This window comes from Colletotrichum paranaense, assembly GCF_030867605.1.
Source record: "Colletotrichum paranaense strain IMI 384185 chromosome Unknown Scaffold_21.1, whole genome shotgun sequence".
NCBI classification, from domain to species: Eukaryota; Fungi; Ascomycota; class Sordariomycetes; order Glomerellales; family Glomerellaceae; genus Colletotrichum; species Colletotrichum paranaense.
In genome coordinates, this window is record NW_026848979.1 from 423,667 (window position 1) to 446,765 (window position 23,099).

Consider the following 23,099-nt stretch of genomic DNA (forward strand, 5'->3'; position numbering starts at 1 on the left):
CGCGTGAGACGGTTCACCGCGTCTGAGGTGGCCCTTTGGTGGTGAAGTAGGGTAAGTGTGATTTCTAAAGTATCGGTGAGTATCCGGTATGAGCCAACAACACCACAGTCTGATGAAGCCTGCTGGATTATGTGGTGGCGCATTTCTGGGCGAAGCTACCGAATTAACGTACAATGGTCGAGCAAGACAAGCCTGAGAACGGTCACAGCATTGTCAGTCTTGCAGATAACTCGTTCGGCAAGCCCAGCTGGCTGCACGCACCAGAGGAGCAACTCGTACGTGGGAATCAGAGAAGAAAGTAATGGGCGGGCGGAAAAGGGTTGGGAGAAAACCAGAGTTGAGGAACTTGAGAGACGAACAGTACCTGGTACTAGGAATCGGAATTCGTACCAACTAGATGGTAAGCCAATCACCAAGCAACAGCTCCCCCTTCTCTGCAGCTGTCGGTGTACCAAATGTGCCCAGAAGGGTGGCACAGCGGTTGAACCGGTGCCAACAGGCTGGAGCGGTGTGAATGTCCGTCTGGTTCCAAGGACACGGCGAGCTAGAAACAGCGCCGCATGCGGTGCCGGCAGCGGTGCGGAGGTACAGGATAGAAGGCCGTTGGAGACTGGGCCGATCCAACGGCGAGCTTATAGGAAGACGTTTGTGTGGGCAGGCAAGGGCGTGAGTGAGGTAAGGTAGCGGCTATGTATGATGTTGAGCGGTGTCTATACCATCATCGGCCGGGCGGCGTCATTAAGGGCCCGGGAGCGATGAGTTCTGTGGAAGCGATTCTTTCAAGTCCACTGTGATGGGCAAGTAGCAGCAAAAGCAGGGGATCGAAGCTTTGCCGTTTCGAGGAGGTCGCGCATAAGCAGCCTGCAGAGTGTGTTTCGGTCTCTCAGAGATGGCGGTCACCACATACAAAGACAGTAGTGCACAGCGCGCGTCGGTGCGAGCAGTGAAGTGATGCGGGGTGTTAATGTGGGATGTGGCGTGTATTCGGACAGTGACGAGCTGGGATTATCTACTGATGAACATCTCAAGCAGACAAAGCGGTTCCCATGGGTAGGATACCGATAGCCCGCGATGCTAACGTCTAGCACTGGAGGGCGCCATTGAAAGCTACTTCGGACGACAACTCCGTTACCCCCGTGGTCCAATTCGTAGATGGCCAGCCAAGGCTCATGGATAGGTACCTATGTAATGCGGAGTACCTGTCTGTAGTGAGGTACTTTGAAGAGCAACGAGAGGGACGCTGATCAACCAATGTCGGCTGGAAAATAGGTAGACTAGCCGACCAAGTGGAGAAGGTATGGGGCGCACCGTTAGACTCGTGTTTGCTCGCTTTGTTGGAGACCTTGATAGAAAAGCCAAGGACAACAAGGCATGAAGCTTGTAGATTTAAGAAACGAGAGACACTTTCAAATGATACCTGATAAGGTAGGTAAGGTACCTAAGGTAGAGATGGAAATAGGAGTGAGAACCTTCATGTCCTCATCGGCGTTAGGACGGACGACTGAAAGTGGAGCGGGGTTGTCCCGGCGTCCCGCAATCGGTTGATCCGTGCACTCGGCCGACGGCACGGTCCACTTCTTCCCGTGGTTTTAACAGGTTCCCAGATCAGCACGTCGCAAACAGCTGGTAGCGTACCTAAACGCGTCGCTAAAGTCTGGCAGACCGCGTCCAGCGCGTCACTCTCACTTTTGCACTCAATCACTCGATTCTGACTCGGGCCTGGGCCACCACCACCACACCAAATAATACCTTTACCACTTTACCCTACCTTACCTCACCTTACGCTCCCATGAGGCAGAATACTTACTGTTTGTTACCCACCGTCGATTCTTCTGCACTTTGATATACCCCACGCTAGAGAGCCGTCCTTTTCAGCCCCTGAGCCTCAAACCTACGCATCTCACGGCTTGCAGTCTTTCACCTTTTCGCTTGCTCTCGACTACTCTCCGCGACTGTTCGCCCGCCGCTGGCCCCATTGCACCCGCCGTAGAGCCCCTCCCAACCGCGTCCACAAGAGAGACAACAACCATTTTGCAACCCATGAAGTCGCTCGATACACACCGTGGAAACGCGTCAAAATCCTCTTAGCCATGTATCTTCCACGGTCTCTGATATCCAAACTATACACCCACCTCCAGAACACGCGACACCCGCTGTCCCCTCCCGTACTCGTTCTCGTCGCCCTCGAACCCGATTCCCTATGCGCATGTCGAATCCTGACTCGCCTGTTGAAGCACGACTATATCCCCCACAAGATCCAGCCCGTCTCCGGATATGCCGACCTCGAACGCGCCGGCCGGGACTTGGTCCAGCCCATGATGGAACCGCAAGGAGGGAGTGGAGGCGTTGTTGTGTGCCTCGGTCTCGGCGGCATGGTTGATCTTGGAAGCCTGCTGGGACTGGAACCCGAGGGAGAGGAGGTGACCTTTGGCGGCGTCGAGGTCTGGGTCATGGACTCGCACCGTCCGTGGAACTTGGGCAACGTATTTGGTGGCTTCCCACTGGAACCGGCCGTCGAGGAAGGTGCCTCGCTCCAGTCCAGGTGTCCGCCAGGCGTAGTGGCTGGTCGGATTGATCGCGCCTACAAGCCAGGCAAGGGGGGCATCGTTGTGTTTGACGATGGCGACATTGAGGATGACCTTGCCGCGGAAAAGGAAGCCTACCTAGCATTGCTCGATATGCCCGAAATCGATGACGACGGCGAGGACCTGGACGACTTGGACGACGATGACGATGATGCCGAGGACGAGGATCTTTTTGAAGAGCCAGCACACGCTGGCCAGAAGCGGAAAAGCTGGTCGGACCGAGACGAGGAGGACGAGTCCAGTGACACAGACGATAGGCCGCACCAGCGGAGGAGAAGCAATTCTGTAAGTTGTAACGCGTCATTATGTTTCCATGCCCACTAACACGTAGCAGTCTTCCTCGATCCCCTCATCTCCACGACGGCCAGCTCACAGAGGGCTCGTATCTCTACGAGACGCAGGCATGGTTCTCTCGAGCGATCCCCTGGAACCTCCATCAGCTGCTCAACCACCGCCCGCGCCATCTGCCAGGGTCCTGCGGCGACGTCTGTTGCGCCTGCGGAGAGAAAAGGAGACCGTTCTCCGCAAATACTACAAGATCGGTGCTTCCTTCTCCGAGCCGATATCCTCCATGATGTACTCTCTCGCGTCGGAGCTCGGCCGGGACGACAATGACCTCTTGTGGCTCGCCATCGTTGGTGTCACGTCTATGGAGCTGTACGGAAGGTCATCTGCAGGTATCGCGGTGCCCGTCCGCAACTCGGACCGGGGACAAGGAAACGGGTGGATGGGTGTCCGCGGCGCACGTATCCGCCAGCTGCTGAGAGACGAGGTTCGACGCCTGAATCCGCCCGAAGTCGTCCGCGGCCGTCCGTCTGCTGCTGAGAACTCTGGCATCATCCCCACAACGGCCCGCAGCCCCGAAGACACAAGCATCAGGCTGTCGCCAGAGCCCAAGTTTCTCCTCATCAGACACTGGAGTCTGTACGACAGCATGCTGCACTCGCCGTACCTCTTTGCCCGGCTCAAGACGTGGAGCGACACGGGTCTGAAGAGGCTCCACAAGCTCCTGGCCAAGATGGGCGTCAGTCTGGTTCAGTGCAAGCAGAGCTACACGCACATGGACATGATGTTGAAGAGAGAGCTCCGGACAAAGCTGCTCAAATATGCTTCTCTTTACAACTTGGACGACATGGTCCCTTCAGTCGACACGGACGGGAGAGACCGCGCTGGCGCAAAGGACGGCTGGGGCTTTGTCCGCAGCTGGGGCTGGCGGGCGACTCTGAGCGCACAAGACGTGGGCGTCGTTATTGGTGCTCTGTTGGAGGTGGGCAAGCACAACGACGTCGCCGAGCTCACGCAAGCACCGAAAGACCAGTTTGAGGATGTGGACGACGAGGAGGTTGTTGCTGCGCAAGGAGAGGAGTGGGTTGCGCGTTTCTGGGAAGCATACGACGCTTTGGAAGAGTAAGTGATTCGCGCACTTTACATGAGCACGTACTAACATCGTGAAGCATCGATGCTCTCAAAGCAGGACTGCCAACTGCCCAGTTTCTCCACCGCGCAATCTACCGCACCGGCACATCACTCATCAACAAGAAACAAATCAAGCACCTCAGAGCGTTCCGCATGTGCGTGGTCAAGGAAGGCCCCGACGTTCCCGTCTTTGGCCACCCGGCCGCGCTCACCAAGCTCGCTCTCTGGGTTGGCGAGGCCCTCGTCGAGCAGGAAAAGGATACCACGGGTCGTCTCTCCCACGGTGGACGCGGCACGCCCCTCGTCGTCGCCAGCCTCAACGATAAGCGCGGCGTTTACCTCGTTGTCGGCACCGGCGGCGGCGGCGGCCCGGATACCACTTTCCTCGATCGCGAGGCTGCCAAGAAGCGGCAGGCGGCCAAGGGCGAGAAGGCCAACCAGCGGGAAGAGTCACGGCGCAACAAGCAAAAGATCCGCGAGGAGAAGCGCGCGGCGCGTCGGGCGGCGGGAGATGACGATGCAGACTTTGACGAGCTCGATACCGAGTCGGAGGCGTCTGACGGCTCGGACTCGGAGGACGAGGAAGAGGAGGAGGACGCCAAGGAGAAGGGCTACGGCCTCAACCGCTTCGGATCGGCGTTCCAGGAGGTGGTGGCGGAGACCAATGCCCGGGTACGGATAGACAGCTTCGAGCACTGCGTAGTGGAGGTCAAGAAGGAGGATCTGGGAGGGTTCCTGGAGAGTCTGAGCATGAAGGCCGTTGTCGGGTAATGTGTGGAACGCGAGAGGGATACAAAAAGCAATTGCCGGGTTGGGTTGGGTGTCGTGCTTGGGGGTGTTTTACGCATGGCGGGGGGTTCATTCTGTTTCTTATCATACGGCGATGATGGAGGGCACGGCATCAAACGGAACTGGTTTGGGAGGATAAACAAGCTTCATGAGACATGGGCATTTGAATCATTTCCTTGCGCTTTAATCACCAATTCCTCTCGCTTTGTGGCACTTAGGGATTTGGGCGGGAAGCAAGCCTACTTTGTTTTCGGCCGCGGCGTTTATATGGGCAGACCCTTTACGGACCACCACGTCTTCGCTTTTTGGAGCGTGACGCATATATACTTACATACACACTATTGAACGCGTTGTCCTTTTGCTCGATGCCAATCAGGATGAAAGCAGTGATGGGGGTCGTCTGGGGGTCCTCGTTCCTTGGACTTACCTCCATCAAGGCATCAGGATTAAGATGAGCCAACCAGACGGGACGACGTGATAATGAAGGTGCGCTGATAAAGCAGAAGAGCGAGCTGAGGTGTAAGCACTGGGGTCAAAGCCTCTTCTTTGGATTGACAAGACGACGTGTTGCCGTGTTGGGTGCTCTCGTCAGCACTCTGAATCCTTCATCTCACCTTTTTTGCGAGAGAGTTCTACGCCAGAGGATTACTTGGCTGGCGCTACGTGTAAGCGCTTCCGCCGTGGATCTGGATAGCAAGAGCGGTGTTGTGCGGAGATGAGGGCGCTCAGTATTGATATAAAATGAGGTTTTCAACGTCGATTCTCATCTGGGTGGCGCTCATCTGTCTCGCAAGCTCACATTCGATATCAAACCATGTCTAGCAAGAAGCCTTGGGCCGATAGGCCGTTTGAGCTCATTAGTAGCACCCGTGCGGGAACCAAGGTAAGTCCCTTTGCAGCCATTGAGACTCGACGAAGACTAACCATCTGCACACAGAAAGGGGTCAAGACGGCAGGTGTGAACCGCATGGCTGAGGAAATGACCATCATTCACAATCTCATCCTCCGGATCATCAACACTGTCTACTTGCAGTGCATCAACGTGGAGAAGTCCCCCAACGACGTTCAGGGCTTTGTGTCATACGCGATAGAATGGAGCAAGATGGTGGAGGAGCACCACGAGACCGAAGAGACGGAGGTGTTCCCCGAGATTGAACAGCTGGCCGGCGTGCCGGGGCTGATGCGGGCCAACGTCGCGCAGCACGAAGCTTTCCACGACGGCCTGCACGCGTACATGGGCTACTTGGACAAGGTCCAAAAGGGCGAAGAGGCGTACAGCGGAGGGAAGCTCAAAAGCATCATCGACTCGTTCATGCCCGTCCTGCGGGAGCATCTCAGCGATGAGATTGACTCGCTGCTCAAGCTGAATGAGTACGACCGCAATTGGGATGAGTGGTATGAGAAGCTCATGAAGAAGCTGCTCGGCAGAATGGGTGATCCCAAGCTCAAGGTGAGTACGCTACTTCATCATCTCTAGAAACTTTGAAATGCCTGACGTATTCTGGAAAAGACGACAACGATTCCACTTCTTTTGACAAACCGAGACACGACGTTCGAGGAAGGTGTTCATGCGTGGTGGCCTCCGGTACCGTGGATCGCGTTCCTGATGATGCGTTGGCTCTACATTCCTGCCCACAAGAATTGGTGGCGGTTTTCTTCGTGCGACGACCGGGGCGCGCCAAGGGAGCTTCCTTTTGCGTGATGGGCTCCGAAGTGGACGAAGTATTGGGTCCCGGGAGTCGGTGGAGTTTTTCGGTGGTTGAGCGGCCGAGCCTCGATGATCGGACGAGGAGGGCCCGCATGGTGTTTCCAGAGTGAGGCTGAATCTTCAGAGTTTGCTCAAGTCTGGAGATGCGTGGCAGTCTAGTTGACAAAGTGTGGCTGAGGGTCTCAAAGCGAGGTTAGTTGGAGGCCGTCTTGAAGGTGTGGTTGACACTCAGATCATGATGTGGGCAAAGGCTATGAGGGAGCCCTCAGAGACTTAGAGAGAGCGATGAGTGTGAGATGTGTACTAGTACTTAGACGCCGGTCCAGGTCGTCAGGTAGGCACGTAGGAAGGTGCCTTCTAATCCCAAGGATTGACACTTGGTAACGTCATGCGGGCACATATCCCAGTCGACATCCACACCATGTACGAATGGCCCGAGGCGAGAGAGACGGTGAGCCCTGTGGCAATCCTGGCATCCCGCCGATTGGGGTTCTGGCTTGGGGGCTGAGTTCATGAGCCGACGTCTTAGTGGGCGAAGCGCCAAGCCCCTGCTTCTCAAGGTCGACGTCGACGACCACTCATCGTCCGAGGGCTGTTTGTAGGGGATACATGGTACCTGGCCACGCAACATACTATTCAACGCATCGCGGCGTATTCCTCGTTGGTGTCGGGTGTTTCTTCATGTTTCTGACACCCTGAATGAACCGTGCTCCAAGGCACTTGGACACTGAGATTGACCTCGGCAAATCAAGCCAAGTCTCGGATTCATAGAACAACCTTCATTTAAAATGTTGCTCACAAAGATACGGGCTCATTCAGAGAGGTCTGAATTCGAGGACGAATGGCATAGTTGAGGGACTCAACGACGCAAAGTCAATTATCCCAGTCCTTCGTCACCTTACAGATGTGGCAGGTGGCGGGTGTTAATGAAGCACTAAGGTACCTTACGCTACAAGCATCCCGGTCATTTCTCTACCAAAAGTATTGGATTCGCTGCGACATTACTGCATAGCGCACCTACGTAGAGCTCCTGTCAGTTGTAACCGCTCTGCCACTAGGCGGATGCAATGTCCGTCACTGTCATTCCTTGCCTTTGGACCTAAGTACTGCCAATTAATTGTCTGCGGTGTGCTCACACATGGCACAATGCCTGGATGCTTTGCAGACGGTCGCGTTGATCATTGCTGCGTCTCCTTCCGAGTCCTTCGCCTCCGCCGCTGTTACCTGCCGTGCCGTGCCTGCTACGTGTGCCTGGACCTGTGTGCGTGGCGCCTGCTCATAGCTTCAAACATTTGCTTACCTTATCTTCCGGGCCAGATTCGCACCTGGCTACGACAGGTTCCACCCACGACTTTTTCCTTCCTCTGTACACCTCCCGCGTATTCTTCATCCAACTCTACAACCTGACGTACCAAGCATCTTCCTCTTCATTGTTTATCATCTCATGATTTCAAGTAACAAAGATTCGCAACCTCGTCTCCCTACAACTGGCAAACCACAAGCCGCACGTAAAGGTATCCATAACCCTGCCGGTCCAGCCCGACAACTAGGTCAATAGTAAATACTCTGTCCCCGTTTATTCACGTCTTGGCCACCTCGTACTCTGTGGACGCTCGGTACCGTCGCCTTTACTTTCGTACAGGGAGCCGCCCATCCCCCCCGCCGCCAACTTTCCGAGCAATCATCGGGTCCTGTCCCCGCCAGCGTCAGAAGCAAGCACCTTGCACCAAAGTGCCTGGCCACCACCACCGACAGGCGACAGCATCCTGGGCCCTTTATTTCTTTCCCCTCCCCCGCCCTTGGAGCGCAACTCTGCCTCTGTCGCCAGCCTTGTTCCTCCTTTGAAGTCTTCGACCACGCGCCGCTCCCTTCCGCCGTCGCCTAAAATCCACGATCAGTTCGACTCAACGCTTTTCCTTTTCCTCGGCGACTAGTAGTGCCTTTTCGCCTGCGCCGGCATCGGCCCACTCGTTCCGAGCGACGACACTGTGTTCTTGCCGCCGACGCCGTCCCACGACTCACATCGCGACAAACGCAGGCCACCCACCACCACGCAATCCCGCTCTTCCGCCGACCCTGAGCCAAACCTGCCCCCCGGGATCTCGGTATCTGAAGTAGTCGTTGAGGCTCGTAGTTAGCCATGGGCAAATCGTAAGTCTGCCCGCCCCCCAAACGTGCCTTTCCTTGCGGTCCCATTGTGTGGCAGAAATGGACCGAGGGCATGTCATGTTGAGGCGATCCGCCTCTCCAGAAACATGGAACAACCGCGCTTTGATCGTCAGACTCGCAAGCTAACAATATTACTCCTCTAGTCAGTCCAAGCTCTCCCAGGAGCAGCTAGCTGAACTGCAGAAGTCCACCCATTTCGACAAGAAGGAGTTGCAGCAATGGTACAAGGGTATGTCAGCATCGATCTATGCTTGATCGTCTGTTTCCGCGCGAGGCCTATCTTCCCAGTACCGAAATAAAACTGACAATCCGTGGCAGGCTTCCTCAAGGATTGTCCCTCGGGCATGCTCACCAAAGAAGAGTTCCAGAAGATATATAGGCAATTCTTCCCCTTCGGTGATCCAAGTTCATTTGCAGATTATGTCTTCAACGTCTTCGACAGCGACAAGTCGGGTAGTATCGACTTCAAGGAGTTTATCTGCGCCCTCAGTGTTACCAGCCGAGGCAAGATGGAGGACAAACTCGACTGGGCTTTCCAGCTGTACGACATTGATGGGGACGGAAAGATCAGCTACGATGAGATGCTCAAGATCGTCGAGGCAATCTACAAGATGGTGAGTCTCTTCTCAGTGGGCGTATGGTGCTTTTGTTGCGTTCACGATCCACGGCACCCCGCCCTCCCAACAAAATGCTGACAAAGATGACGCGCAGGTCGGCTCCATGGTTAAGCTCCCTGAAGACGAAGACACCCCCGAGAAGCGCGTACGGAAAATCTTCCGCATGATGGACAAGGACGAGAACGGCAGCCTGGACATGGAAGAGTTCAAGGAGGGAAGCAAACGTGACGAGACGATTGTGTCGGCACTGTCTCTCTACGACGGCTTGGTGTAGTGTGGCGCGGAGCAGGTGGAGGCTCTCATACCACCGCCACACACCCTCGGGTCTGTTTTCATGATTATATGTGTTTTTGGGCAAGGCGAGCTGCGCGCAGTGATCAAAGTGCGACTTTTATTATCCAGGGCTAGCAGGAATGGTATTCCAATGATTTACTGCGACCTATTTTTTTCACTCGCGTTTCCATCGTGTTGTGGACGGCCAATGTCGGCCAGGTTGAGTGAGTCGTCGGATGGAAGGGAACAACAGCCTGCGGTCGGGTCATGATGACAATTAAGCAACCCCCGAAACTCCCGCCGGCACGGCATCCTCGGACCCAGAGACCGGGACCCCGACTCGGCCCGGCCGGGTTCAGGTGGATGACAACGCATCGGCACCACCCAGTCTTCGCCACGTCAATCCACAATGCAAACGAATCACACATGGGATGATGAAATTGAGCACCGCGTTATACCTGTAGACGAACACTTGGAATGAAACTGAGCTAGATTAAAAAAAAAACACATCCTTGACCCGACCCATAAGACCCGCCAAGATACTGATGGATAAAGGTAGGTTAATCGTTGTTACAAGGCCGGACGCGCGCGCACATACACACACAACACTATACTCCTGGATATCAAGCGTCCCGTAGCCAACCCAATCCGTTGCCGCAAAATTAGGGGAGAATTACAAGATCAAACCACATGATCAAACGTGAAGGAAACGACCCGCCCTTAAGACGAACCGTAGGCCTTGTTCACCTCGGACTTGTACTTTTCGAGGATCTTTTTGCGCTGAAGTTTCTGTGCGGCCGTGACGAGGTCCTGGGAATGGTTAGCAGTTGCTTGGGAACATGAATCAAGGATGCTCACATTTTGTGGTGTCCACTCCTCGTCGGACATGACAACGCCCTCGATAATCTCAATGCCAGAGAGGCCACCTGAGCGGCCGGCATTCTGCAGCTCCTTGAGAACGGCGCTCTGCAGCTTCTTGTCGTGCACCAGCCCCTCGAGGTTGCTGCCCTGGACGCCAATGCTCTCCGCGAGCTTGATCAGAGCCGGCTCAGCAGGCACGATGATGGCAATGGGCTTGGCCTTGTTGGCGTCGGCGTAGATGCAAATGTTGGCAACCACAGCAGCAGCACGGTAGATGGACTCGAGCTTCTCGAGCGCAATGTACTCGCCGTTGAGAGTCTTGACCAGGTTCTTCTTGCGGTCAATCAGCTTCAGGTGACCTTGGCTGTCAAACTCGCCAATGTCGCCAGTCTTGAACCAACCATCCTCGGTGATGGCCTCCTTGGTCTCCTTGGGGTTCTGGTAGTACTCCTCCAGAACGGAGGGTCCACGGATCCAAACCTCACCCTGAGGGTTGGGCTTGTTGGTGGCGTAGTAGCCGGCCTCGGCAAAGTCGACCAGCTTGATCTCAATGGACGCGGGCATCGCGCCCATGTTGTTGACGCTGAACTCCAACGGGTTCGTCAGGCAGCCCATGGCCGTGGTCTCTGTGAGACCGTAGCCGATAATCATTGGGGCGATGGCCATTGAAATGAACTGCTGGGTTTCCTTCGCAATGGGACCACCTCCGTTCATGCAAAGCTTGAGACGACCACCGGTGGCCTCCTTGAGCTTCTTGAAGACCACGGAATCGAGCACGCCGGTGCCGGGAACACCAAGGCTCATCATGTGCTGCTTGGCAGACAGGGCGTTCCAAAACAAAGTCTTGACGAGGGCGCTGCCGGCGTTGACCTTGGCGATAATGCCCTTCTTGACAGTCTCCCACACCGCGGGGACACCAACCATGACGGAGGGCTTGAACTCCCGAATGTCACCGGCGCAGTTGCGGACAGAGTTGTCGGACAGGGTCTTGGGGTTGCCGTAGCCCATGGTTGTGCCCCAGTAGATGCAGGCGTTCTCAAAGACGAACTCGAGGATGTGGGCGAGCGGGAGGTAGGTCAGGAGACCGTCGCCGGGGCCAATGAAGGGCTGAACAACGGCACTCACACCAGCAACTTTGCTTCGTTAGTGGGGGTCTGCTCACAGTTCCGGGGAAAGACATACCAGCGGCCACAACGGCCTTGTGCTTGAGGGGAACACCCTTGGGGGTTCCGGTTGAGCCAGATGTGTACATGATGCAGCACAGGTCCTCGGTGGCGGGAGGGACCGGGTCGACCATGTTCTCCTCGCCGAGCTTTCGCAACTCCTCGAAGCTCATGACCTGGATCTCGGGGTGGGCAGACTTGAGCTGCTCGAGGTGTGTCTGCTGGATCTGGTGCTGGTTGTTCCAGATAACGTAGCGAATGTCCTTTGCCTCCTGGAGAACGTTGCCTAGCGTAGGCAGCAGGTGGGGGTCGAGGAAGATGGCCTTGGCGGAGGTAGCCACCATGGAGTACTTGAGTCCCTCTTCGCCGAGGGTGTCGTAGGCGGTGACCACGGGCATGGACTGAGAGGCAGCGCCATGAGACATTGCCAGCCAGTGTTGGCTCGTGGCGGCGTAGAGGTGCAGACGATCGGCCTTGGTCAAGCCAATCTTGCGCAGACCGGAGCCGAGCTGGAGGGTAAGGCGCTCGTACTCGTGGAAGGTGATGTATTCGTAGGGGCTCAGCTCAAAGTAGGTCCATTGCTTGTCGACCTCGCGCTCCTCGCCGTCAACCATCTTCTTCACCTTCTTGGTCTCTCGGTGGGTGTTGACCAGCTTGCGCGAGCCCAAGCACCTGGCGTTGCCGTACTTCTCGGCGCTCTGCTTGACGAGCTCAAAGGTGGTTGTGATCTTGCCGCTGCCGGGGACGGTGATGAGGTCGGGGACCGCCTGGGGAAGTCGGCGGGGCAGAGTCTCGCCGTCCTTGGCTTCGGCGCCGGGAGAGGGAACGGAGAAGGGCCCCTTTGCCTGCATCCTGGGCAAGATGTCGAGCTTCGACTTGGGAGGCGGGACCTGAGCCATGGTGGGCAAAGTTGGCGAGTAACGGTTCGGCTACTTCGTCTGTGTGAGGATCGGAGAAGCTCTAGAAAAGGCGGGTATCGAAGCGCGGAAGCGACGGGTCGCGAAGGCGATTTTTACCTTTGCGATAGTGGAAGGATTCTGCCCGTCCAGATGAGTTTGTTTGGTAGAGGGTGGGAAACACGGTCAGGTTGGAGGAGTGTTGGGAAGATAATTGAGGAAAGCAAGTCGAAAATGTAGGGGCAGGGCAACCCAAGGTATTTGAATTTGAGGAGAGGGCAAGGAAGGACCTGACGGGTGAAGGACGTATGTACCACGGCACGCAGCGGCGAGAGTGGCAGAGAGGCAGAGGCGGACTGCAGAGACAGGCTCAGACTGGTGGAGGACGGGGAGCTTGGGGGAAATCTTGGCTGCCACTGCAAGGTTCCCAAGGTTGCCTCTGCAGGGCGAGTGGATCTCCAATGCTCCATGATGCTCGAGGTACGTACTTACTCACTGAGGTCCTGCAGATGGCTCAAGCTCCAGCATCCGCGGCCGCCCTCGTCCAGTAAGAAGGGACGCCTTCCAGGTTCCCGTTGGTACCGACTGCACGTTGGACGTCCCTAAAGATGAGGTACCTTGGCGGGAGATGCGTCGTTGGGGTCAATTGGAACGGCGCGGTACCTTGCCTCCCCTAGGTCTCTGCCTTAGTACAGGCAGGCAATGGAAGTAATGAAAGTACCTTTGGGGTTGGGTTTAGCGTCATGCTCTCCACTGCCCGTGTCCTTCGGCCGACCTTACAGACGTTTAAGATTCGAGGCGCAACGACAGCTGCACCTTAGAGGACCGTCACCCACTCGCCCCATCTAGCAGCATTGGCGAACGGCCGCAGGATAAGTACCTATCCAGCTATCCCAAGGTAGACAGACTCTCACTCAACTTGCCCATCGTCTGTTCTTTTCCCCGCCTCTCCAGTTGGGGTTGCCTTCACCATGCCTAGGTAGCCGTAGACCATACTCGCCTCGTGTCTGTCTCTGGTTCCGTTGAACGTTTCAATCTTCCCGTCTTCAACATTCCCTCCGACCCTCCGTACCATCGTGGCTCGTGATCAGGCATGAGCCAAAAGTCCACGTAGCCGTACCAGCTCGAGTGAGAACCGCCATGCAACAGGGCGTGTTCCTTCACCCCTATCTTGGCCGAGGCGCCCAGCCCAGACTTACATGGCCATCCCATCCCAAGACGGCCCCAAGATGCCCAGTTGCATTTCCGGGGAAAGTCAAACGGGGGGGGGGGGACACCAGACGCCTATATTGAACTTCTCCAGGTCACCCAAGCCCCCCCCTTTGCTCATGCAACACCACGGGATACACCTGTACGAATACAGGCCGCACCAACTAGGCATTCTCGCCAAATACCAAGCACGACACCAAACCCGATGAAGCCGTCACAAGAGTCACGGAGCAGGGTGGTGAGTTCTCGCCGCTCTTGGCAAATTGGTTGGCGCCTTGCCTCGATTTCATCCCACTGGACTACTGGACTACCGGGCACTGGACCACTGGACCGTCCGTCAGCGCCTCCAAGGTCAGCCGGTTGTGTTTCGCACCCCTTCGTTGCCATCCAGTGCAAGACCACAAGGCCGTGCATAGCCGTCAACAATATTCCCCAGGAAATCGAGCACCCGGTGGAGGTGAGAACTTATGCCTCCCCCGTCATGACTTACTAAGTAGTGGCCACCCAACCGGTCGGTTCCTAGCCCACTGACTGCGTGTTGCTTTGTGATTAGGGCTCGGTTGGCTTTGGTACTCCTATTGGGGAGCACCAACACGGCCAAGGTTTGCAGTGTATGCGTAGCAGTGTTGCTCTTCACAGACAGTATCGACCAACACCTCGGTATCCCATCGGCTTGCTGATGATGGGCCCGAAAAGCTCACAGTGTCTAGACGTCATTCTTACATGGAGGCCAATCCAGCTGAGCCACAGTGAGGCGCATGCTCAAGTGGCTCAGAGGCACCCTTTGATACATAAGCTTACCAAATCATCTCTATAAAAGGTATATGCAGATTAAGGTCCACCGGTGATCGGGACTAAAGCCCTTCAGCTACCTATCAAAGGTACCTTACCTCACTTAGAGCTCCCCTGCTCCAAAGTACTACAGGGCTTCACTTACACCGAGCCTTGGTCTTCGATTCATCGACCACACGTCAGTTGCTAGCTATCAAGACTCACAGTCGTCTCAAAAGCGAACATGGCTTCTCTAGTAGCTGCAAAGAACCAGCTGCGTTCTGTCATGAAGGACAGGCTCGCTCTCATTGCCCACGAATCCATCAACACTCAGAGTAAGACATTGCTTCCAATGCTGCGTCCCGACGCCGTCTTACCTTGTCCTCCTAGGCCGAGCAGTATTTGAGACGCTCAAGACCTTTAAACCATACGTGGAAGCACAGAGGGTCAGCGTCTTCCTCTCTATGTCCTTTGGCGAAATCCAGACAGACCAAATCGTGCGCCACGCTCTGTCAGCAGGAAAGCACGTCTACGTTCCGTACTTACACAAGTCGCCTTTCCCGCCTGGGGAGACGCCGCCCAGGGTCATGGACATGGTCCGTCTGCGCGACATCCACGACTACGAATCACTTCAACCTGACAAATGGGGCATCCCCAGCATTGACCCCGAGACGGTACACCAGAGAGATCGCGTCCTAGGCGAGCCTGGTGCCGAGTCCCCTGATTCCTCCTTCTTGGACCTGATGCTACTCCCCGGGGTCGCATTCGACGTCGACGATAACTCGGGCTCACTACGGCGCCTTGGACACGGAAAGGGCTTTTATGATCTTTTCATCCGCAGGTACACAGCAAAGTATGACGGGGAGCTGTCGTCTCCCAAGCGTCCTGTATTGCTCTACGGCCTGGCTCTCGCGGAGCAGTTCATCTCTCGACCCTCCGACGGACCTATTCCCGTGGCTCAGCATGACCAACCACTCCATGGTCTCGTTTTGGGCAACGGAAAGGTCAAGAGGCCGGCAGATAGTTCCCACAACAAATAGCTTTTCTTCTCTTCTTGCCGCCTAGCCTTTCGGGGTGACAGATCCGTGGTATCAACTTTTTGTGCAATCGCCCCAGAGCGTGCTTCGCCTTTGCGGCGTCATCCTCTCAACTCGAGTCGTTCTCTAGCTCGATAAACTTTGGATCAGCGACACGTTGTCGCCCTTCAACAATATTTGTCCTGCGTGCAGGTTAGCAAACCCGCGCTTGACATCTCTGGCGTTGGAGCGGCATACCCAGCGGCCTCCTCTTCTCTTCGGGGTTCGTCTTGGTCACCTGCTTCACCTCGACTGCGTCGTCAATGACGAGGTTCATGAACTCGTCGAAACCCTATTCCTTTGTTAGCCATCGCGTTGAGCCGTATAGGTGGGAGAGATCACGCGCGCACCCTAATCTTGCCCTCAATCCGGATTGACAGCTGCTCGTACAGCCAGATTTGCACCGTGGTGTGTTGCCTGCAAGAGGTCAGTACAAGAAAGTTCAAGGATACGGAACCAGAACTGACTGGAGGAGCTTGAAGATGAAGTTGATGGGAGGAAGCAGGACTCTGCGACCGCCACCGCCTCCGCGTCCAGTCATTTTCGCGTGTGTGAGTCGGGAATTGAAGCGGTTAGGTGGTCGGGCTCGGATGGCAGACGTTTGGTGCTCGTCGGTCGCGTTTGGCTCGTGTCAATGAAATGTCGTGGGGCAATTGGTCGCAGGCTGAACGAGATCGCAGAGAGGCTGGCTTGGTGCTCTGCCTGGCCCAGGTCCGATGCGCAAGGCTCGGTCAGTCGCTGGGAGAAATCGGACGGAGCGGGCGAAACGATGTTCCACCTGCTGGCAGACCCCACAAAATGAAGCAGATCAATAGGAGCTGGTTTATGGCATATAATTATGGGCCCAATCATGTGCAGGCCGCTCTCAGTGACAGGCCTCCCCCTGCAACACTCTGCTTGCCTATGGACAACCTTGGAAAACAGCCGTCGTTGTCAAAGATACTTACCCCTCCACGCCATTTCGGGCGGAAGCCTGAAGTACCTTTCTGGCAGCCATAGTCCCCAGGTTAAGGTACCCTGCCGTCTGTCTTCGAGATGCCCTACGAGAGTGCTATGCGGTAAAACCTTCTTAGCCGGGTTTAGTTAGGTTACCTTAGGTTCCTTGTGCTCTGATCCGCCCGCTGTCCCGCCAGCCTGACTGACGTTTTATTTTCCTTTCGCGAACCTCCCTCCACCACCCCCTCCATCTGCCACTTTTGGACCATTGTCGGCGCACTGCTTTGATAGCCATTCAATCTGCCACCCCAGCAGCTCGACGCTCCTTACAGCCCGCAAAGAGCTCACCTCCTCCCTCTGCTGCGCGACACTTTCGACTTTCCTTATACCACACGCCCTTGCGGTTCCCTAGCGCGACGTCAAATAGCACCACAACCGCCACCTTCCTAAACTGCCACCTCACACCGAAATCGCTCTTGGTTGCCCGCGCCATCCATCCCCCGCGATATATACCGGCCCAAAATCATGGCCACGAATGGTGCTTCGGAGGCCTTTGCGCCCCAGGATGTCCTATCGGCTATGGTTACGATGCGTGGTGGCGAGCAAGAGAACAAGAAGAAGGCGCACGCCTACTTGGAACGGTTCCAGAAATCTGTCAGGACACCCGGACACGGAGCGAATGACCAACACCCTTGCTAACGAATGTCTGCAGAACTCTGCGTGGAGCACCATCTTTGGTATTCTCAAGGACAGCGCAGAGCCCGAGGCCCAGCTCTTTGCGGCCATTACATTGCGCGGAAAGGTAGATAGGTGCGGCAGTACTTGATGCGACAGCGAGCTCACCATGGCGTTCTCCAGATCACCTACGACCTTTCGACGCAAGTCCCAGAAGCCGAACTCCCTGCGTTGCGGGATCAAATCCTTCTCCTCCTCAAAGGCTTCGCCGCCGGCCCCAAGCCGATACGAGTCCAGCTTTGCGTCTGTCTGGCAACACTAGCGGTGCAGATGACGGCATGGAAGGACGTCCTTCCCACGGTGGTCTCGTCGCTCGGTGACAGCGTCGAGAGCCACGCAGCCATCCTCGACTTCCTGCGCGTACTGCCCGAGGAGGTGACCGAAGGCCGCAAAATCACCTTAACTGTATGTGGATCACGGAAACATCGAACGGCCTCTCACTTCCCGCGACGTGGTTTTACCGGGCCGATTTCAACAAGGATCAGAGTCTAATTGGCAATGATAGGAAGAAGAGCTTTCCGAGCGGACCAAGGAATTGCTGGGTGACAATACGGATCAGGTCGTGCAGCTGCTCATCAACTACTCACAATCTTCTGGTAATACCCGTCTCCCTTCGAGCCCATTTGCGGTCGAGACTGACCCTTTCCTGTAGCATCCGCCGCCCAAAACCCGCAGCTGATGGAGTGCATCACATCATGGCTGCGCGAGGTCCCTGTCAGCACCGTCGTCAACTCCCCCCTCCTCGACGTTATCTTTAACGGTGTGGGCAACGATTCGGCTTCCCAGGAGGCGGCGGAATGCTTGTGCACAGTCTTTAGAGAAACGCGGGATGTGGATGATAATCTGGAAACAATCCAGATTCTGCTCCCCCGCGTTATTGCTTTGCGTCAAAGAATCGCCGTGGTTGTCGAAGAGGAGGACACCGAGATCTACAAGTCTCTGACCAAGATCTTCGCCTTGGCAGCCGAGGCCTGGGTCGTGGCAATTGCCCGTGAGCCCGGCCATTTCAGGCCCCTTGTGGACGCTGTTCTCGAGTGCGCCGCCAGAGACAAGGACCGCGATGTTATCGAGCACACATTCCAGTTCTGGTACGAGCTGAAGCAGTACATTGTTCTGGAGCGCTACATTCAGGCCAGACTGGAGCTTGTGGACATTTACTCGAAGTTGGTCGACATCTTGCTCACGCACCTGCGATACCCGCAGTCCGAGTCTGCGAGCGAGACGGATCTTTTCGACGGTGACCGCGAGGCCGAGGAGAAGTTCCGCGAATTCAGACACCAGATGGGCGACACTCTCAAGGACTCTTGCGAGGTCATGGGAGTGACGGACTGCCTCACAAAGGTGCTCGAGGCCATCAAGGTCTGGATGCACAGCTACGCCGGTCAGGCAACGGCAACTTCAGTTCCTCACTGGCAAGAGCTTGAAGCACCCCTTTTCGCCATGCGTGCCATGGGACAGATGGTTGACAAGGAAGAGAGCATTGTCCTGCCTCAACTCATGCCTCTTCTCGTCCAGATTCCAAGCCACGAGAAGCTGCGCTTTGCCACTATCATGGTACTGGGTCGCTACACCGAGTGGACTTCGGCCCACCCCGAGTACCTGGAACCGCAGTTCAACTACATTGTGACGTCTTTCCAGACGGATTCGAAGGAAGTTGTCAGAGCTGCGGCCATGGCCATCAAGTACTTCTGCACCGATTGCAAGCAGCTCCTGAGCGGCCAGGTGATCCAAATGCAAGAGTTCTACGACCAGATTCTCGACAAGCTGCCCGATCAGAGTCAGGAGGAGATCACGGAGGGCGTTGCCAGCGTTGTTGCTGTGCAGCCGCCCACCGAGATCTACAAGCTGCTCAAGCTTTACTGCGACCCGTTGGTGCAGCGGCTGATGAACAAGGCCAACCTTGCGACCGATGACAAGGGCAAGCTGGCGCTCGCAGGTAGGTTTTATAAGTGCATCTTCGGGGACATATGACTAACTAGCCTTTAGACCACCTCCAGCTCATCACCATCTTCATTCAGATCGTGGTGCCGTATGTCGGACCTGGCGAGGAGAACCCGGCGGTCAAGTACTGGCAGGAGGTCTTCCCCGTATTGGCAACGATCCTGGACAACTTCATGGGCTTCGTTCCGATTTGCGAGAGGATCTGCCGCTGCTGGCGAAACATGATCATCTCCTACCGCACTGCCATGACACCCCTACTGCCGGAGATGGCCAACAAGCTGGCCGGCGGCTTTGCTGCGTCGAGACAAGGCGCGTTCCTCTGGGTCACGGCTGCCATCCTGCGCGAGTTCTCTGAAGACCGGGAACACGTCAACCAAGAGATTACGCAGAGCATCTATGCCTTCTTCGAGGCGCAGACCACGACATTCCTGCGCGTCATGAGCGAGCTGCAGCCGAGCGAGCTGCCCGACGTCATTGAGGACTTCTTCAGACTCCTGATTGACGCTCTTCTCTACTACCCTGGCAGGATCGTTCCGTCAGAGCTCCTGGGGCCCATCTTTGAGGCTGCCATTTACGCTCTGACTTTGGAGCAGCGCGATCCGCTCTCGGCGACGCTTCACTTCCTCCGTGACCTTCTCACGTACGGGGGTGATAACCCTGCGACGTCTGATGTCCTGCCCCCGGACGTGGCTGCTCAGATCCGTGAGGTGGTGAGCAAACTTCTTGCCACGCACGGCGAGAAGCTGGTCAAGCAGGTCATGGCTGGAATGATGATTACATTCCCTCGGGATTGCTTCGCTGACGGTAGTGGTGTCTTGCTGGCCATGTTCGAGCTCTTCCCCGCCCAGACGACGACTTGGGTTGAGAGCACTATCCAGCTCCTGCCTCCGGGCACCATCACACCCGCCGAGGCCAACCGACTCATGACCAAGATCAGAGAGCGTCTCAGCGGCAACGACCCCACCGCCATCAGACAGGTGAGGGCGCTGTTGCAAGACTTCACCAACACATATCGTCGGCGCTACGTGGCTCCACGTGAGGGTCTCGGTCAGCTGGAGGCAGCTCGCTTCCACTTCACTGGCTAAGGATGGATTTTCTGATGGAGGAGGGTTTTATAAAGGTCACGACCGCCTCGAGTGCTGTTGAAAGCAGCTTTAGGGGACTGGGTAGGGGTAATGTGTTGCCCATCGAAGGGGGCCTAGAGATTATGATCTTGGAGGATGGGAAATGGCGAGGTGGGAGACGGAGAGCTTCCGCTAGGTCTGGCTGGATGCGGATAGCATTAGGATGAATGACACCTAGGCTCCAGGATTACCCACTCGTGTCCTGCGGCCGAGGCAGTTAGAAGAAGACAGGCAAAGGAGCATTTCGAAGCCTAGTTAGAGGCAATGAGTGAGGGAGCGGAAGGATTTGGGTCACGATTGCGGTGCAGTTGTTGGGGACGCACCTCGTTCTCTGCAGAGAAGAGACAAAGATGATAGACCGAGATCTGTGAGCATACATGGCTAAACATGTTTGGGGCGGCAAAGAGCGATGGCCTTTCACAGACCGACTGATAGGGGCGCATTGCCTGGTTAGAAATTCAAAAGTTTCAAATGCATTTCTTTACTGCTCATGGTAACCCTGCAATACATGGCGATGCTAGCTTTTGTTTCCTTTCGGCTCTTTGGCTTGAATGAGCAACAAAGAATGTTGAAGTACGAGTTAGCTTCAAGATGGGCTCAGTCCCAAGATCATCTTATGGCCGGCTAATAGGGGATTCGAGAGGCAAAGTTGTGTCTGAACCTGCTTGGTGACTCAATCATTGAAAACACCAAGTAAGCCCCATTGAGATATTCTTCTCGAGACTGCTTGGACTACACTCCAGTAAATGAAATCATATAGAGGGGGAATCGTCATGTAGGTCGACGCTCTTAAAGACACGCCCTGGTAGGGAACAGAACCCCTGCAGGTGGCCCGGGCTTCGCATGCACTAAACGCCATTGGACACAGCTTAATGACCCAACGCAAGCACCACGACTTGGACCTACTCGACGCGACAACGGCCAAAAAAAAGTAAGAGCAAGAGATGTCTCGTCATGATTGCTTCCCGACTTCTCCCTCCCCGAACCACCCTTGTTTCCCCGTCACACTTTCCTGTTGCTTCTCAGCAGTCGAATGAGCACTGGCCCAATGCCAGGTCGCGATACGAGGTGATCAGCCTTCACCTAGCTCGAGGCAACTGCCTTCTTTACCCGAAAACCTATCCCGAATTACGACGGCACACTGCGACTTGTTATTGCCTCTCCCACCAACTCCCTGCGTGCAATCGCCCTCTTGCGAAGCTTTGATACGAAATCAAAGCACTCGGACGAATCAAAGGCTTCACTCCCCGCCGCAAACATGCCTCCGAGCAGTGGCACAAACCGAATGGCCCAGTACGCCAGGAATGCGTCCATGGACTCAGGCCTTCCGAACGGAAGCAACAACCAGGCAGATCAACTACGATCCGGGGCAACTGGCTTCCCTACTCGACAGACCATCACCGAGTCTGCTAGGCTGCCTGCCCCCAAGCCTCTCGCGTCTGGCATACCCTTGGTGTCCCACATCCGCCAGCCTGAGCCAGGCCTTGCCCAACCTCAATCCGCACCGCCCATGCATCCTCGCCAGCCTCTGCCGGATAGCTCCCCGCCTCCACCGCAACGAAAACGATCCAACTCGCAGAGCAGCGATGGGCCTGGCTTTTGGCCCGAGTCTCACATAGATAGTCAGTTCGGCTCGCCTACCACCCAACGCACCGAGCGATACGACGCCGGCGTCGACAATCGCCTCGGTGCGCTGCCGCACTCGCTGCAACCCGCTGCCGAAGTGCCTGCGATGCCCGAGTTTGAGGATACCCATCAGGCAATGGGAAACAACGGGATGCCGAGCTTCATCATTGGCAAGGACGGCTCAATGAGAGTTATGCCAAAGAACCAATATGCTCTGCCCATTACACACGGCGGCATGGCACACTCACGAGAGCAGCAGCATGAGCATGAGGAATACTCGAGCGAACCTCTCTACAACAACCACCGCTCTCCGCAGCGCCAGACAAGGATTGCCATTCACCCCACTACTGTGAAGCGACCGTACGGGCCCCCCGCCTTTGAGGATGACGAGGAAGTCTTCTCGGACGCTCCAACTCGTAAAGTCCCATATCATCAGCAAAACCTGAGGCGTGTTGTTAGAAGAGACAGGCCTCCGGAGTCCCGGCGAGCCGAACTCTTTCCAGAGGAAGAAGAAGTCGACGGCAGCCTGGCTAGTGACTATCCTGCTACAGAGGACGATCACGGTACTCCCCGCGCTAGTCGTAAGAAGAGTATGCCAACGGAAGTGCCTCCTCTTGAAGGCCCACTTCCGATTGCGGCCCGCGGCCAGCGAGACAAATCACGGAAGCGACGTCGTGAGAAGTGTGATTACGGAGACGAAGAGCTCCAGAGGATGACATACTCCCAACTACGCGAGCAACCCTTCGACGAAGATCCTGCCAAGACATCCCTTCCAACGGCTACGCCTCTGAACGGTGACAGTCTTTCAGTTAAGCTCGAACATTTCAAGGACCAGCGCGAATCCGACCAGAAAACCTTCTTTAGCCAGATGAGTGTTGGCGACTGGGAGCGGTCCGGCGATTGGTTCCTGGACCAATTTGGCAGTGTTGCGAAGAAGTTGAAAGAGGCGCGCAAGGAGAAGCGAGACATGGTTGATCGCTTCGAGACGGAGATTGCCAAAAGGGAGGAGGCAGTCCGCGTCCGGACTGAGAACATTACTAAGAAGCTGAGCAAGATCCGCCACAAGGGCGAAGACATGTTGGCAGACAAGGAGGTTTGACTGCATCCTGCAGAATATCATCACAAGGCGCCATGGATCATTTTATCGGGTGCAGGTGCATGCAAAGGGGCGTTCGGATGTATATCGAATTTTGATGACACTTTA

General features: G+C 55.9%; 11 protein-coding genes across 11 annotated transcripts, besides 1 other annotated feature; 8 read left to right on the forward strand and 3 right to left on the reverse strand.

The window, feature by feature from the left end:
* Nucleotides 1-173: 173 nt before the first annotated feature.
* Nucleotides 174-302, forward strand: CPAR01_15853 (uncharacterized protein; the record flags this gene model as incomplete). The annotated part of the gene is made up of 1 exon (XM_060500100.1): nucleotides 174-302. The coding sequence occupies one exon, from the start codon at nucleotides 174-176 to the stop codon at nucleotides 300-302; it is 129 nt and encodes a 42-aa protein (XP_060341289.1).
* Nucleotides 303-779: 477 nt separating this feature from the next.
* Nucleotides 780-854: a sequence feature (Short protein (CPAR01_15854, KAK1518205.1) was converted to a misc_feature.).
* Nucleotides 855-1,892: 1,038 nt separating this feature from the next.
* Nucleotides 1,893-4,772, forward strand: CPAR01_15855 (CDC45-like protein; the record flags this gene model as incomplete). The annotated part of the gene is made up of 3 exons (XM_060500101.1): nucleotides 1,893-2,870; nucleotides 2,920-3,992; nucleotides 4,040-4,772. Coding segments are annotated over 3 exons (2,784 nt in total), but the record flags the coding sequence as incomplete, so codon positions are not given.
* An 832-nt stretch (nucleotides 4,773-5,604) lies between these two features.
* On the forward strand, nucleotides 5,605-6,492 carry CPAR01_15856 (hemerythrin HHE cation binding domain-containing protein; the record flags this gene model as incomplete). Its single annotated transcript, XM_060500102.1, has 3 exons — nucleotides 5,605-5,673; nucleotides 5,728-6,240; nucleotides 6,301-6,492. 3 exons carry the CDS (start codon nucleotides 5,605-5,607, stop codon nucleotides 6,490-6,492), a joined length of 774 nt encoding a protein of 257 aa, XP_060341291.1.
* Nucleotides 6,493-8,638: 2,146 nt separating this feature from the next.
* On the forward strand, nucleotides 8,639-9,558 carry CPAR01_15857 (calcium-binding protein NCS-1; the record flags this gene model as incomplete). The annotated part of the gene is made up of 4 exons (XM_060500103.1): nucleotides 8,639-8,649; nucleotides 8,811-8,896; nucleotides 8,986-9,281; nucleotides 9,379-9,558. 4 exons carry the CDS (start codon nucleotides 8,639-8,641, stop codon nucleotides 9,556-9,558), a joined length of 573 nt encoding a protein of 190 aa, XP_060341292.1.
* Nucleotides 9,559-9,713: 155 nt separating this feature from the next.
* On the reverse strand, nucleotides 9,714-9,932 carry CPAR01_15858 (uncharacterized protein; the record flags this gene model as incomplete). Its single annotated transcript, XM_060500104.1, has 1 exon — nucleotides 9,714-9,932. The coding sequence occupies one exon, from the start codon at nucleotides 9,930-9,932 to the stop codon at nucleotides 9,714-9,716; it is 219 nt and encodes a 72-aa protein (XP_060341293.1).
* Nucleotides 9,933-10,277: 345 nt separating this feature from the next.
* CPAR01_15859 (AMP-binding enzyme) lies at nucleotides 10,278-12,480 on the reverse strand (the record flags this gene model as incomplete). Its single annotated transcript, XM_060500105.1, has 3 exons — nucleotides 10,278-10,367; nucleotides 10,416-11,551; nucleotides 11,601-12,480. The coding sequence occupies 3 exons, from the start codon at nucleotides 12,478-12,480 to the stop codon at nucleotides 10,278-10,280; spliced, it is 2,106 nt and encodes a 701-aa protein (XP_060341294.1).
* A 605-nt stretch (nucleotides 12,481-13,085) lies between these two features.
* Nucleotides 13,086-13,326, forward strand: CPAR01_15860 (uncharacterized protein; the record flags this gene model as incomplete). The annotated part of the gene is made up of 2 exons (XM_060500106.1): nucleotides 13,086-13,126; nucleotides 13,173-13,326. 2 exons carry the CDS (start codon nucleotides 13,086-13,088, stop codon nucleotides 13,324-13,326), a joined length of 195 nt encoding a protein of 64 aa, XP_060341295.1.
* Nucleotides 13,327-14,701: 1,375 nt separating this feature from the next.
* On the forward strand, nucleotides 14,702-15,497 carry CPAR01_15861 (5-formyltetrahydrofolate cyclo-ligase; the record flags this gene model as incomplete). Its single annotated transcript, XM_060500107.1, has 2 exons — nucleotides 14,702-14,792; nucleotides 14,848-15,497. The coding sequence occupies 2 exons, from the start codon at nucleotides 14,702-14,704 to the stop codon at nucleotides 15,495-15,497; spliced, it is 741 nt and encodes a 246-aa protein (XP_060341296.1).
* Nucleotides 15,498-15,620: 123 nt separating this feature from the next.
* CPAR01_15862 (LSM domain-containing protein) lies at nucleotides 15,621-16,074 on the reverse strand (the record flags this gene model as incomplete). The annotated part of the gene is made up of 4 exons (XM_060500108.1): nucleotides 15,621-15,676; nucleotides 15,732-15,825; nucleotides 15,884-15,950; nucleotides 16,001-16,074. The coding sequence occupies 4 exons, from the start codon at nucleotides 16,072-16,074 to the stop codon at nucleotides 15,621-15,623; spliced, it is 291 nt and encodes a 96-aa protein (XP_060341297.1).
* Nucleotides 16,075-16,994: 920 nt separating this feature from the next.
* CPAR01_15863 (exportin 1-like protein) lies at nucleotides 16,995-20,230 on the forward strand (the record flags this gene model as incomplete). Its single annotated transcript, XM_060500109.1, has 6 exons — nucleotides 16,995-17,123; nucleotides 17,182-17,271; nucleotides 17,328-17,609; nucleotides 17,710-17,800; nucleotides 17,857-19,140; nucleotides 19,191-20,230. 6 exons carry the CDS (start codon nucleotides 16,995-16,997, stop codon nucleotides 20,228-20,230), a joined length of 2,916 nt encoding a protein of 971 aa, XP_060341298.1.
* Nucleotides 20,231-21,527: 1,297 nt separating this feature from the next.
* CPAR01_15864 (uncharacterized protein) lies at nucleotides 21,528-22,994 on the forward strand (the record flags this gene model as incomplete). Its single annotated transcript, XM_060500110.1, has 1 exon — nucleotides 21,528-22,994. The coding sequence occupies one exon, from the start codon at nucleotides 21,528-21,530 to the stop codon at nucleotides 22,992-22,994; it is 1,467 nt and encodes a 488-aa protein (XP_060341299.1).
* Nucleotides 22,995-23,099: the final 105 nt, after the last annotated feature.